Source organism: Danio rerio, chromosome 15, assembly GCF_052040795.2.
Source record: "Danio rerio strain M-AB ecotype USA chromosome 15, GRCz13ab, whole genome shotgun sequence".
NCBI classification, from domain to species: domain Eukaryota; kingdom Metazoa; phylum Chordata; class Actinopteri; order Cypriniformes; family Danionidae; genus Danio; species Danio rerio.
The window spans coordinates 48,924,804-48,940,077 of NC_141035.1; the positions used below are offsets into that span (position 1 = coordinate 48,924,804).

At 38.3% G+C, this 15,274-nt stretch overlaps 2 protein-coding genes across 11 annotated transcripts in view; both read right to left on the reverse strand.

Annotated features, from left to right (window-relative positions):
- alp3 (alkaline phosphatase 3) overlaps nucleotides 1–15,274 on the reverse strand; it is a 141,227-nt gene that overhangs the window by 18,778 nt on the left and 107,175 nt on the right. The window contains exons 2-4 of one of the 2 annotated variants that reach the window (XM_087282284.1): nucleotides 3,599–3,680; nucleotides 604–720; nucleotides 294–409 (exon numbers count right to left, since the gene is read on the reverse strand). In XM_087282284.1, the coding sequence (XP_087138410.1) occupies nucleotides 294–409; nucleotides 604–720; nucleotides 3,599–3,680 (315 nt within the window). 2 annotated transcript variants of the gene reach the window in all.
- eif4g1b (eukaryotic translation initiation factor 4 gamma, 1b) overlaps nucleotides 7,420–15,274 on the reverse strand; it is a 91,801-nt gene continuing 83,946 nt past the window's right edge. For 8 of the 9 annotated variants that reach the window (XM_087284575.1, XM_087284577.1, XM_087284572.1 and 5 more), the window contains 5 exons: nucleotides 13,529–13,627; nucleotides 12,704–12,844; nucleotides 11,512–11,593; nucleotides 11,116–11,256; nucleotides 7,420–10,876 (listed from right to left, as the gene is read on the reverse strand). In XM_087284575.1, coding sequence (XP_087140701.1) covers nucleotides 10,695–10,876; nucleotides 11,116–11,256; nucleotides 11,512–11,593; nucleotides 12,704–12,844; nucleotides 13,529–13,627 — 645 coding nt within the window. In that variant the 3' untranslated portion in view covers nucleotides 7,420–10,694. Of the gene's footprint in view, nucleotides 10,877–11,115; nucleotides 11,257–11,511; nucleotides 12,111–12,321; nucleotides 12,845–13,528; nucleotides 13,628–15,274 lie in introns of all 9 variants that reach the window. The other variant, XR_015509875.1, reaches the window with a different exon arrangement.

Below are 15,274 nucleotides of genomic sequence, written 5' to 3' on the forward strand. Positions count from 1 at the left end.
TGTCAATTATTTAGATTTGGGCAAGTAGTCATATAAAAAGTTGGATCAATAGGAAGCTGTTTCTGCAGATTAATATTTAGGATTGTCTTAAAACATATATTTTATGATGTAAGCAACACAGCTACAGCGAATAAAATCGATAATGTGTGTTTTAAATTTATAGTGTGCGAATTATCAAGGATTTACGATAATTTGTCATTGTTTGCACCAAGGGGGCCCCAAATAAAATCCTGCTTAGGGCCCCCTGAAGGCTTGGGCCGGCCCTGACTTTAAACATAGTTTGAACACGTTACCTTCGCAAGACCCACATTGGGGAATGTGTCCATATTCATGACGGTCTCCTCGCCTGAGTGTTTCTGTAACTGACCCTTCAGGATCCGCGCGGCTGTGATGGTCGTCACTCCCATACCTGCACAACAAAACAAAAAACACTAACATCCCAAACGGCATGATCTGATTGGCTGGAGCAAGTGCCAGCAGGAGGTTTCTGATACTGTGCTGAAATACCAATGCAAAACAGTACAAGGATAATCATAGTTTTTTATTTTGTTTTTTTTTTATTTAACAATATATGAAGGTTGTAGTGTAAGTCGTTCAGCTCACCGTCTCCCAGAAACAGCACGATGTTTTTGGCCACATTAGTGTTGATTTTCCGGCTCAGAGCCGAACGCAGTGTGTTTTGAGCCGACTTCCTCCAGAACTCTGGATTCTCCTCTTCAACTGAGATACACAAATAACATGTTACACTTTTTATTTTTACATTTTCATTAATTTTCCTTTAGCTTAGTCCCTTGTTTTATCAGGGGTCACAACAGCAGAACGAACCTCCAATTATTTCAGCATATGTTTTGCACAGCGGATGCCCTTTCTAGCTGCAACCCAGTACTGGGGAACATCCATACACACTCATACACTACAGACAATTTTAGCCTACCCAATTCACCTGTACTGCATGTCTTTGGACTTGTGGGGGAAACTGGAGCACCCGGAGGAAACCTATGCAAACACGAGGAGAACATGCAAACTCCACACAGAAATGCCAACTGACTCAGCTGGGGCTCGAACTAGTGACCTTCTTGCAGTGAGGCGATTGCCACCATGCTGCCCTTTTAATTTTACATTTTCATTCATTTTCCTTCAGCTTAGTCCCTTATTTATCAGGGGTCACCACTGCGGAATGAACCACTAACTATTCCAGCATATGTTTTACACCACAGATGCCCTTCCAGCTGCAGCCCAGTACTGGGGAACATCCACACACACACACACACACACACACACAGGACAATTTAGTTCATTAATTCCCCTATAGCGCATGTGTTTGGACTATGGTGGAAACCAGAGCACCCGGAGGGAAACCCGTGCAAGCCTGGGAAGCACATGCAACCCCATACAGAAATGACAACTGACCCAGCTGGTACTCGAACCAGCAACCTTCTTGCTGCGAGGCCACAGCACTACCCACTGCGCCACAGTGTCACCCTGGGTTTAGGTATTAAGCAGGGATTTCCAAACTCGGTCCTGAGGGGCCGGTGTCCTCCAGATTTTAGCTCCAACTTGCCTCAACACACCTGCAAGGATGTTTCTAGAAAGCTCAGTAAGAGCTTGATCAGCTAGCCCAGGTGTGTCTGATTGGGGTTAGACCTAAACTTTGCAGCCCAGCGGTCCACCAAGACTTGGGCACCCCTGACATTAGGGATGTAAAATAAGATCATACTTAATAAGTGTTAATACTCATTATCTTATTAAATGGCAGGTAATAATCCAGTAGGAAATGGTGTGAACTGCTACATGTACGTAAGTGTTGTGTAATTTTAAAATACATACGTTCCTGAGAAGACGACGCAGTGGCGCAGTGGGTAGCACATTCGCCTCACAGCAAGAAGGTCACTGGTTCGAGCCTCGGCTCAGTTGGCGTTTTTGTGTGGAGTTTGCATGTTCTCCCTGCGTTCGCGTGGGTTTCCTCCTGGTGCTCCGGTTTCCCCCACAGTCCAAAGACATGCGGTACAGGTGAATTGGGTAGGCTAAAAGGTGGGGGTGTTAACCTTTTTAATTATTTTATGTAATTTAACATTATATAATATATTTATCATACAATCAATATATTTATATTCAATATATATTGTAATAAAGTGTAATTTTAAATAACCCTCGTCAGTAATTTGAATCCTATGGTGCCTCAAAGCCACGATAATGTGACGCGAGTCACGTGACAGAACCCACTGAGTGATAACATTTGAGTCTTTGATGTGACATTTATACTGAGTAACGCTGTGGGTCAAAATAAGCAAGAAAGGCAGAAAAGACAAAGGTCCAGAGTTTGTCCCATACATCAGCTCATTTGTCAGATTTTTGACAGCTATGCCTTCATAAATAATGAAAATAATCCATCGAAAAAGGCTTTACGCCCAAACCCATCCTCTGTCGGCTGTTGCTTGGATTATAATCTGATGTGAGAGAAGTCTTCTGTCACTACTGTATTGTTTATAAACAAACATTTTACAGGGAACTTTTAGTTATTTTTCTAAATCTTCGATTTTATTCCTGAAATAAAAATGAGCAATAAAAAGGTGTGAAGCACCAGAAGCAGGCCATGTTAAATTAATTTGAATATATTGTGGCTATTGTTGATATCCAGGAATTTTTATACTTTTTTTTTTTTTTAACCAAAGAGGTTAAATGACAGTATAGGCTACTTTTTTTTTTTTACTTTAACAGATTGCCATTTTTCCTAATGATATATGATGTAATAAATTTGCATTTTAAAAATGAGTCTTGTTCTAGATTTTCTTTCCTGCAAATTTTTAGGAAATTTTTTTAGTACATCAAAAAGTGTGGTTGATGACATCTGACTAGCTAATACCGCAAAAAAAGGAAAGTACTGCTTAAAATGTCACTAAAATGCAGTAATTAAATCTCATAGTTAAATAGAAACTGAGGCGTATGACTGCAAAAAGGTCCACTTTTTGAGAATAAACAACCACACCTTTCACCAGGCGGGCTACGGGCCTGTCAATTGATGTTTAATGGTTGAACTTTTACATAATTGCGATTCTGATCACCAAATGCTAAATTAAATTAATTAAAAACACAGGAAAACATGCAAAAATACATGCAAATCATTCTTAAAAATGATTACAAATTTCTACATATAATAAAAGTGAACATGAAACTGACTTTCCAACTTATTACATCTAAAATAAATCAATTATCTTTAACTTTATTACAGTTTTGAGATGAAGCAATTTGAGGTGATCTAATGTTTTTATTTTCAGCGCACAATAAACTGGAAAATATAATGTACTCTTGTGATCTAACGTTTGGTATGTATTTGTAAATGTATATCTGTGTGCGTTTTTGTTTTTACCATCTGTCTGGGCTGTTTGCATTGTTTTTAATAAGAAGAAACATTTATAATGTCCATTAAATCAATTTAATCTGTTCTGCCATTGTTCTGCTATATTTCCATTGTCAAAAATTAAAACATAAACAAATGATTTGCATCCACCAAATTTATTTTTATATCTACACCACCAATTATCATATTTAAAGTTGTAAAAAAACAAACAAATAAATAAATAATTGAACAGAGGCTCACCTGATCCAGAAGTGATGGTCAGCAGAAAACAGACGACGGACACACGGACAGCAAACATGATGAGACAAAACTGTACTAAACACTGGAATAAACTGCAGAAATCATGTGTATATCACAGACTCTCGACATCTAACCCCCAGTGATGTCAACAACACCCCCACCAATTAAAAACAAAACAAAAGTTCACGGCCGCTGTACTGTAAATGAGCAATGACTGACTAAACTCTTCACGCAGGGTTGCCAAGTCCACAGTTTTCCCGCGAAATTGGGCTACGTTTAACCACGTCGCGTTTTAATATATAGGCCTATATATATTTTGCGGGTTAAAGACTTGACATAATGAAATAATAACATTTGGTTACACTGTAATATTTCACTCACCTAATTTTAATTGTGTTATTTTAGAAACTGTGCTAATTATAAAGAGATTGAGCACACTTTTGTGAGGAGGGAGAGGATGAGGGGCTGTTTATGTTGCCCTTGTAACAGATTAGCAAGACTCTCCTGGGATGTTGCTAAATAATAAATAAATGTTTTGTTTAAAATTAACTTAACTTACAAGTTTGGGGCTTACTTCCAGCCGATTTGTTCTGCATTTGCCTGCGTGAAACAGCATGCTAGCTGTGCTATCAATCTTAAATAAGCCTTTTTTTATGATAACAATGTTTATAACTACAAATATACAGTTAATAGGAAAGACAAAAACGTGTATAATGCAGACAATATGTACAATATGTCTATTTAGGAACGTGCAGTTGCTTATTTTGAGTTTTGATACTGTCGGGTTAGTTTTGTTTGCAAAAACCTGGCAACCCTGCATTTAGCAGCACTGCTCAGGTTTTGAATCTTGTTAGTGCTGGATATGAGCATATTTATTAGCATTTATGAAACAAGAGCCATAAAGCAAGATAAAATCCTGCAGATTAAGCATCAGAAGGACGTTTGCTTATATAATAAAGATAGCAAAGTCAAATACATTTATCAATCACTATCACAACAAGAACAAAGTATAAACCGAACACTTACTGTGCATCAAAAACACGATTCTGTGAAAAGCCTTGACCTTTATGTACACCTGTCCAACTGCCCCTTAATGCAAATTTCTTATCAGCGAATCACCTGGCAGCAGCTCAATGCATTTAGGCATGTAGCCATGGTGAAGACGATCTGCTGCAGTTAAAACTGAGCATCAGAATGAGGAACAAAGGGGATTTAAGTGACTTTGAACATGGCATGAATATTGGTGCCAGACCGACTGCTCTGAGTATTTCAGAAACTGCTGATCTACTAGGATTTTCACGCACAACCATCTCTAGGGTTTACAGAGAATGATCTGAAAAAAAAAGGATATATCCAGTGAGCGGCAGTTCTGTGGGCGCAAATGCCTTGTTGATGCCAGAGGTCAGAGGAGAATGGCCAGACTGGTTCCAGCAGATTGAAAGGCAACAGTAACTCAAATAAGCACTCGCTACAACCGAGGTCTGCAGAAGAGCATCTCTGAACACACAACACGTCCAACCTTGAGGCGGATGGGCTACAGCAGCAGAAGACCACAGGGGGGACCACTCAAAGGGACCATCAAAATAAAGTGTTAGCATGTATATATATATATATATAAACTGTGTAGTGTTCCTGACCCTACTATAGAAAAATTATAATGTGCATTAGTGTTTACAACTCTTTGTTAGTGAATGCTCTAGTATACTGTGGTATTAACTAGTGAACTAGAATAAATAGTGTAATAAATACTGCAGTGTACATTAGTTTTTACTACAGCTGTTTTATAAAACCTATAGTTGTAGAAAACTATAGTATGGGTCATTTGTTTATACTACTAAAGTAGTTGTGTTACCATAGCAACTATAGTATCACCACAACAGATCAATTACTATAGTTGTTGAGTTACCATAGCAACTGTGGAATCACCACAACAGATCAATTACTATAGTTGTTGTTACCATAGCGACTGTGGAATCACCACAACAGATTACTATAGTTGTTGTGTTACCATAGCGACTGTGGAATCACCACAACAGATTAATTACTATAGTTGTTGTGTTACCATAGCAACTTGGGAATCACCACAACAGATCAATTACTATAGTTGTTGTGTTACCATAGCAACTGTGAAATCACCACAGCAGATCAATTACAATTGTTGTGTTACCATAGCAACTATACAATCATCTCAACAGATCAATTACTATAGTTGTTGTTACTATAGCAACTGTAGAATCCCAACATATAAATTTTTATTGTTGTTGGGTTACCATAGCGACTGTGGAATCACCACAACAGATCAATTATTATAGTAAGTGTGTTACCATAGCAACTATACAATCACAAGAGATCAATTACAATAGTTGTGTTACCATAGCAACTATACAATCACCACAACAGATCAATTACTATAGTTAGTGTGTTACCATCGCAACTGTAGAATCCCCACAACATTTTTATTGCTGTTGGGTTACCATAGCGACTGTGGAATCACCACAACAGATCAATTATTATAGTTGTTGTGTTACCATAGCAACTACAAAATCACCACACCAGATCAATTACTATAGTTAGTGTGTTACCATCGCAACTACATAATTACCACAATAGATCAATTTAAATTACTACTTAATGTTGTTTATTTGCACTAAAACACAGTTAAGGATGAGGTGCCCTCTGGTGGCCAAGAGCTGAACTCAGATCTGCTAAACAGGAGAGACATTTCTACACTTTTGCTCCTTTAGCCGCTATATCGGTAATTTTTAGACATTTGTCAGGTTTTTGTCCTCAAACTGCTCCTGTGTGCTGCAGCAGTTTCTCCCACAGCTCCTCCAAAGCCATCTGCTGTGTTTTGATATGATTTCTGGCTCTTGTAGCAGTGAAACAACTCAAATCATTCAGTGTTGTGATATATGGAGCTGTGATGGGCTCAAAACCTGCCGGAACTACTTTTACCTGTGCGTTTATCTGCCAATAATTAAGTGAAGTTTCTCAAACTAATTTCGAGAGGAGCACGTGATAGGATTGACTACAGCTGATCCCTATCACTAATCACCAACTAGCCAATCGGATCACTCTAAATTCAACATAAATATCCAGCCTAAACTTCAATCCTCATCTTCGATTTGGAAACACCCCCCCCCCATCCATCCCTTCTCCCTCCTCCTCAGTTCAAGCGACACAGTGGCTTGGTGGCTAGCACTGTTGCCCCACAGCAAGGAGGTCGTTGGTTCAACACTAGCTGAGCCAACTGATACTCTCTGTGCGGAGTTTGCATGTTCTCCCAGTGTTCGTGTGGGTTTTCCCCGGGTACTCCGGTTTCCTCCCACACTCAAAAACCATGCAACAAAAGTTAAAGTCACAAGCACTAACTACAAATTAGCACAGCTAGTGATCTATTTTGGGAAGCTATCGAGAACTACCTGATCTCATATCCCTCCAAATGCTTACTGACCAGGCGGGAGCCTTGGGCTCATCTATCACCGAGCTCAGGGTTCTCTCCCGGGACAGCATGCCAAACTAGCTTAAATAGTCAAGCATTATCTAAGTGTGAACTCTTGAAACACCTTAGAGCAGGGGTGTCATTATATGGCTCCAACCCAAACCAAACACACCTGAACCAGCCAATCAAGCTCTTACTAGGTATACTAGGTATAACCTCCGGGTAGATGTGTTGAAGCAAGTTGGAGCTACACTCAGGACCGAGTATGGACTACCCTGCCTTAGAGTGACCATCAGCCAATCAGAATCAAGCATTCAATAAAAAAGATAATTTATGCTGAAATAATCCCCCAAAAATGCAAGAAATCGACACGTTGTGCTTTCGTTTTTTTTTTCATTGCAATGTCTTTATTATCTTTTCCAGTTTCAAATGTGAAAAGAGGCATTAATTTCTCTTAATTAAATACTTAGAGCAAAAAAAGAGAAATATTTACATAATTTCATTAAACTATAATCAATAATAACTAGAGGAGGATAATTGTACAAGCCGGGTGTGGTTAAACCGCCAAAAAAAAAAGGAAAAAAAAAAAAGCCAAAAATTAATACATGGCATTAAAGTTAGCATTTTTATTATCGAAAAAACAAACAAAACAAAAGTCATATTTACAGGACGCTCCTGAATTGCATCTCCAGGCAGCAGAAAGGCATGTAGTTTTTGTATTCTCTCATTCTCCAGCTTTTCCGTATGTTTTTTTAAACACTTTAAGAGTTTATTTCTATATATATCTTCAAGTCGTAATGATTTGTGTTTGTAAAGTCCACTACAGGCTCACGTCCTGGTCCTCCTGAAGTCTCTGCTCTCATTTTTATTTTATTTTTTTGAAGTTTTCTCCACGTACGTGATGTGTACAATGAACCGTTCGGCCAGCAGTAGCAGCAGCAGCAGCAAAAAGGTCAAAGTTTAGAGTTGCTAGCAAGTTTTTTCAGCATGTGCGTCGCCAAGAAGAGCCGCAACCAAACAACCGAAACCCGCAGCTCTGAAACAGGCGATGCAGCTTGCATTGATGTATTTAGATTTTCCATCATAGATAAAAAAACGTAGAAAAAAAGAGCTCAAATCACTCCACTAGAACTAAACAAACAAAAAAAAATAATAAGCGAAAAATAAAATGAAATAAACCGATCCTCCTCGGTCACAGCAACACGCACACAATCAGCCGCTTCACGCCAAACCAGACGAATATAAAGATCTGAAAAGGAAAAATAGAACTCTGAGCAACTTTCGCAGTTCCGTGTGATGTCATCGGCAGCGTCCGTCTCCATAGCAACAGGGTGCGAGCAGCAAATCTAACGGCTAAAAACTCCAGAAAGGTAAGGCTTGTCATCCTCTAATACTTTCATTATCGCGTTTATTCAGTTTCAGTTTCAACGGCAAATTCTCTCACGCAAAAAAATAATAGGAATAAAATAACGACGAATAAAAAAACTAAAAAGTAAAAATTCCCTGTTCAAAAATCTCCAAAATATATCGTTTTTTTCTTTTGCTCTTGGGCGGGGCCAGGGATCTAGCTGTAGTCTTATTCGTCTTCTCTCGCGCAAAAGACAAATAAAAATAAAAATAGCGACGGAAAAAAATAAACAGTAAAAATTCAGTGTTCAAAACCTCCAAAATATATGTTTTCTTTCACTCCTCATGTCAATCATTCACTGTAGTGGGTGGGGCCAGGGTTCTAGCTGTTATCTGATTCGTCCTCTTTTGCACAACAAAAAAATACAAATAAAAAAACTGCCAAAATTCACTGTATTCGAAAATTTGCTATGTATATATATTTTTTTCTTTCTTGCGGTCTGCATGTCAATCATTCTGTGTAGAGGGCGGGGCTAGGGATCTAGTTGTTGTCTGATTTGCCGTCTTTTGCGCAACAAAAAAATACGAAAAAATAACCCTCATCAAAAATTCACTGTATTTAAAAATTTCCTACATATATATATTTTTTCTTTTGCTCGTCATATAAATCATTCTGTGTAGTAGGCGGGGCCAGGGATCTAGCAGTTATCTGATTCGACATCTTTTGTACAACAAAAAAATAAGAAAAAAAAAAACCTGCAAAAACTTGCTATATAATTTTTTTCTTTCGCTCTTCATGTCAATCATTCTTTGTAGTGGGCGGGGCTAGGGATCTAATTGTTGTCTGATTCGTCTTCTTTTGCGTAACAAATTAAAAAAAAAACCCTCATCAAAAGTTCACTGTATTTGAAAATTCCCATATTTAAATTTTTTTCTTTTGCTCGTCATGTTAATCATTCTGTGTAGTGGGCGGGGCCAGGGATCTAGCGATTATCTGATAAGTCTTCTTTTGCACAACAAAAAAATTTGGGAAAAAAAGTCAGCAAAAATAACTGTATTCGAAAATTTCCCATAAATATATATATTTACTCTTCATGTCAATCATTCTTTGTAGTGGGAGGGGCTAGGGATCTAGTTGTCTGATTCGTCTTCTTTTGCGCAAAAAAATACAAAAAAATAAAAACACGAAAAATTTACTGTATTGCCATATGTATTTGCTATATGTATATTTTTCTTTTTTTTTCTATTAATCATTCTGTATAGTGGGCCGGGCCAGGGATCACATATATCTAAATATTTTTTCTTTTGCTCTTCATGTCAAACATTGTGTAGTGGGCGGGGCCAGGGATCTAGCTGTTATCTGATTCGTTTTTCTTATACGCAACAAAAAAATAAAAAAACTCAGCAAAAATTCACAGTTTGAAAATGTTCATACACATATATATATATGGGAAATTTTCAAACAGTGAATATATTTATAATTTATTTGTATTCTTTTTCGCTCCATGTCAATCATTATGTGTAGTGGGCGGGGCCAGAGACCTAGCTGTCTTTTGATTCGTTGTCTTTTGTGCAACAAAAAAAATATGAATAAAAACTGGAAAAATTCACCATATTTGAAAATCTCTCATATATATGTATATATATATATATATATATATATATATATATATATATATATATATATATATATATATATATATATATATATATATATTTTCTTTTGCTCTTCGTGCTAATTATTCTGTGTAGTGGGCGGGTAAAGGGATCTAGCTGTTATATGATTCGTCTTCTGTTGCGCAAAAATAATATACAACTACAAAAAAATAAAAATAAAACAGTAAAAAGTCACCGTGTGCGAAAATCTCTCAAATATATATACTTTTATCTTACATTTTTTCTTTCACTACTCGTACCAATCATTGTGTAGTGGGCGGGGCCAGCGATCTAGCAGTTGTTTGATTTGTTTTCTCTCGCGCAAAAGTAATAATAATAATAATAATTACAACAACGAAAAAAAAAACAGTAAAAATTCACCGTGTTCATAAATCTCTCAAGAATATATTTTTTTCTTTTCTTTTTTTTTCCTTTCACTCCTCATGTCAATCATTCTGCGTAGTGGGCAGGGCCAGGGATCTAGCAGTTGTCTGATTCGTCTTCTCTCGCGCAAAAAAAAAACAAAACATAAAAAAAAAAAATCACCATGTTCGAAAATCTCCCAAATATATAGATTTTTTTCTTTTTCTTTTTTTTTTCCTTTCACTCCACATGTCAATCATTCTCCCTAGTGGGCGGGGTTAATGGGGTCTAGCTGTTGTCTGATTCGTCCTCGGCTTCGCGCAGCCAGGTGAAGAAGGCGGTGACTGATTTGAGGGCGACGCCTTTGCCCTGTTGCTCCGCAGGATCTTTACTCGACTCCCAGCGGTAAAAACCCTCCTCTTTTATCACGTCCTCATCATACAAGACATCGAAGAACATTCGCAGCAGATCTGCAGAGACAAGTTAAACACACCTATTAGTTTACAATCAATGTAATTACAAAAAAAAAAAACGTGCGCTCCGCCAGCCAGTGTTTACACCACTGCATTAATATCACTAAGTAAGTGCATAGTGCAGAAGTGTATACGAGCATATTGTGTAAGTGCATAGTGTATAAGTTAATAAGTGTATAAGGATATTTGTGCAAGAGTCCGTATGTGCATAAGTGTATATTGTGTAGTGCACTCACTGGGCGGCTGCTCCATCTGCACCATCAGTGCCTGTAGAGCGTAGAGCGCCTGCAGCTCCTTCTGCTCGTCTTTAATGTAGCGCTGCAGCAGCTTCGCCCGCTGGCTCATCTCTTTAGTGTCCACTTTATACGGATTGTCACCTTGGAAATCAACATAAGCATCACTGCGTTAATTCAAGGGGTCAGGAACAGCATTTAGGAACACTTAAAACAACACTTCTGTTTAGCTGACACAGAGATTCCCAAATTAAGATTCATAATTGGTTCAGATTTTGATTAAAGATTACCAAAACAATGGTCATTTTTTCATCAATTGTTCACATTATGCCTAACAATGTGCTTCATATGGCAAATTTGGATTCCATGCAAACTTTAAACATGTTAAGAGCGACTCACAGATGATGGAGGACTGGCAGACGGAGGTCATCAGCACGCGCACAAGCATGTTAGACGTGGCCTGCTGCTCGTCCAGATTAGCCTGAACGGAAAGCCAAAAAACACATCAAATCTGTAGCTTTTACTTCTGGATTCAATCAGAAAAAGTCTCTTGTGCAATTGAAAAATGTTTGCATTGAAAGTCTCTCTTGATGATGACAAATCCAAATGTGGAGAAATATATAGAGATCAGGTAAGGCAGACTTGGTCCTGGAGGGCCGGTATCCTGCAGAGTTTAGCTCCAACTTGCCTCAACACACCTGCAAGGATGTTTCTTGAAAGCTTAGTAAGAGCTTGATTAGCTAGCCCAGGTGTGTCTGATTTGGGGTTGGAACTAAACATTGCAGGACACCGGCCCTTCAGAACCGAGCTTGAGCATGCCTGAGGTAATGTCTTGAAGGGATACAGCTGTGGATACTCGCATTACTATAGCATAATTCATGTGACACAGCACAACATATATTTACATCACTGTGAGGGTTGGGTTTAGGGTTTGGGTAGGGGTTGACATTAATAAAATACAATTTTACCAGGTAATTTAATAAACAATATGAATAATACTAGGCTCTTTTAAATGACTGTGATGGTTAGATTAAGGGTTTGGATAACGGTAGATGTAAATAAAATGCAATTTAATGAGTCATTTAATAAATAATATAAACATTATTCAGTATACTTACTGTTTTTACATTAATGTAAGTGTTGGGGTAGGGGTTGACATTAATAAAATACAACTTTAATAGGTAATTTAATAAATAATATGGATAATACTAGGCTCTTTTAAATGACTGTGATGGTTAGATGTAGGGTTTGGGTAACGGTAGATGTTAATAAAATGCAATTTAATGAGTCATTTAATAAATAATATGAACAATATTCAGTATAATCACTGTTTTTTATTACTGTAAGTGTTGGGGTAAGGGTAGACGTTAATATAACACAACTAATAAATAATATGAATAATACTAAGCAAAATTATTCTTAAATGACTGTGATGGTTGGATATAGGGGTTGGGGTAAAGGTAGATGCTAATAAGATACAATTTGTTGAGTAATTTACTAAAGAGTATGAATAATTCTCGTTGACTTCAGGCTGCAGCTGTATCTCTTCTAGCAGCACCCACTGTCAGAGATGAGAGGTTTGTTCTGGTACCTCGAGCCAGTCCAGGATCCTCTGGTTATCTGCTTTCTCCTGCAGGAGGCGCTCCAGCTCTGCAGAGATCTGTGCGGGACTCAGAGACGACTTACTGCCCTCAAACACAGACTCCTCGCCCAGAACTGTGAACTCCACAGCCTACACACACACAAACACACCACACACACAAACACAACACACACACGCACACACACGCACACGCACACATGCGCACACGCACACACGCACACACACACACACACACAAACACACCACGCACACGCACACGCGCGCACACGCACACACGCACACACACACACACACACACACACAAAGAAATAGAAACAAACATGCGCACACATGGATGCAAACACACCCCAAGGGCATACAACACACACAAACATGCACAATGCGCACACACATTCACCCAATCAAATACACACAGTAATAAATGCGTGTACACAAATTAACAACACACACAGTCATGCATGCGCACACACACATTCACACAAACATGCATTAACGCACACGCATGCAAACACACAAATCCATACACATGCACAATGCATATGCCAAAAAAGTGCACACATATGCACACAAATACAAACACACACAAAGAAAATGCAGACGCACAAACACACACATAACAAAATAATGCATGCACACACAAACAAACACAAATTCATACACACACATGCAAACACACACAAACCAAATTTATGCACACACACACACACACACACACACACACACACACACACACACACACACACCATATAAGAGCATTAATTACAGAAAATAATCAATAATCAATAACTCTGATCAATAATCAATAGGTCTGACCTGCTCGGTGACGAACTTGTTGACGTCCTGGTCATCAGGCAGAAACTCTCTCCAGTTCAGTCCAGCTTCTCTCCACATCACACCGGCCTTCTTATGACTCTGACCATCACAGAACACACACACATTTCACATTCACTACTGCCCATTAACACCGCTTCATACGCAATGCAGTGCTTATGACAATATGTATGATGTGGACAAAATTAAAAGCCTATGGTGTCACAAAACACAGTGTTTAAGCTAATACCTCTTCATAATTTATATGAGTGCATTAGTACTGGGATGCAGACTCCGTTTGTTTTAGTTTTTAATCTGTTTTCTAAAGCAACATTCTTATATTGAAAAACTTCAAGCATTCAGAACACAAAGCAACCATTATTCCTTATTAAAGGTCCTGAGAAGTGCTTTGAAATGGGCTTTTTTTATTCGATGTTTGACGTAATCTCAAACAAAACATGAAGAGTGGGCGGGGCATATAGTAGCTCCTCCCATATTTGATTAAATAGCCAATAGCGTTTTTTTATCATCACAGCTCTGCTAGTGAGAGTAGTTGAGCTCAAGCGCATCAAATGAAAAGCCAATGAGAAGAAAGGGGCGGGGCTTGTCAGATACTAGAGAGCATTTGATTTGTCAGAAGATTTGATGGTAACCTGAAGTATGAGGTGACCGCAAAAAAATTTTTTAATGCATTTAGACAAGCTGCAAGCTTTAGATGTTCAGTTTTATATTTTCTAAATGCAATTTGCCTCTGTTTTGGAGCACACTAGCTCATAGATATCCTTAAAGGGCACCTATTTATCTCCACTTTCAAGATGTCTCTGGTGTCTCCAGAATGTGTCTGTAAAGTTCCAGCTCAAAACACCCATTAGATTATTTATTAGACCTTTCTGAATCTGGGAAATTTGATCTGTTAGGACATTGTAGCTGTTTTTGTTGCCTGTGCCTTTAATGCAAATGAGCTGGTTTTCCCCACCCACCATTCCCACATGCCTGTCAGAGCCTGTCATAAGCTGCGTCCAAAATGGCACACTATACACTCATATACTTTGTACTTATGCACTTACACACTCAACAGGATAGTGTATGTATGTAGTGTCGTCCCAAATGCCACACTAATGTTTTTTTTTACTAAGCAGAAATTTAAACCATTTCCCTGATGATGTTTGACGGTTGCCAAATCAGTGAAATAAACGACTGAATGATCAAATATTACCTGCCGTGAGTATATCTGCATTCACCATCGGGAGGCGCTATAATCACTCTCGTAGGAGAATTTTGCTTTCACCATCCAAAATAAATAAAGTTATCCAACATGTGCGCCCGATAGCTCCGCCCCTTTTGCTACATAAGCAAACCTGCGGTCGTTGAGTGCGTGAAGTGTCCATCATCACACACTTCATTTTATCGGCTGAATGAGTGCATCATCCGGGTAATTAAAGTGCTCTTATTATTTTAAGAGTTTTCAGTGTGAACACACTACTTACACTATTTATACTACAAAATGCCGTAGAATAGTGCATAAGTATGCGATTTGGGACGCAGCTATAGAGATCTCTCTGTATTGCTCTGATGCATGTATCCTTCATGTAGATAAACAGCACAGTGACAGACAAGAATGAAGCGGATCTCCCTTACTAAAGTAACAACTTTCCCAATGGCTATTTGATATATTTGTTGTGGAGTTAATTCAAGCCTTTCTGCAACGATGAGTCACACACAATGTCAATATAAAGTTTGTGCACTCAC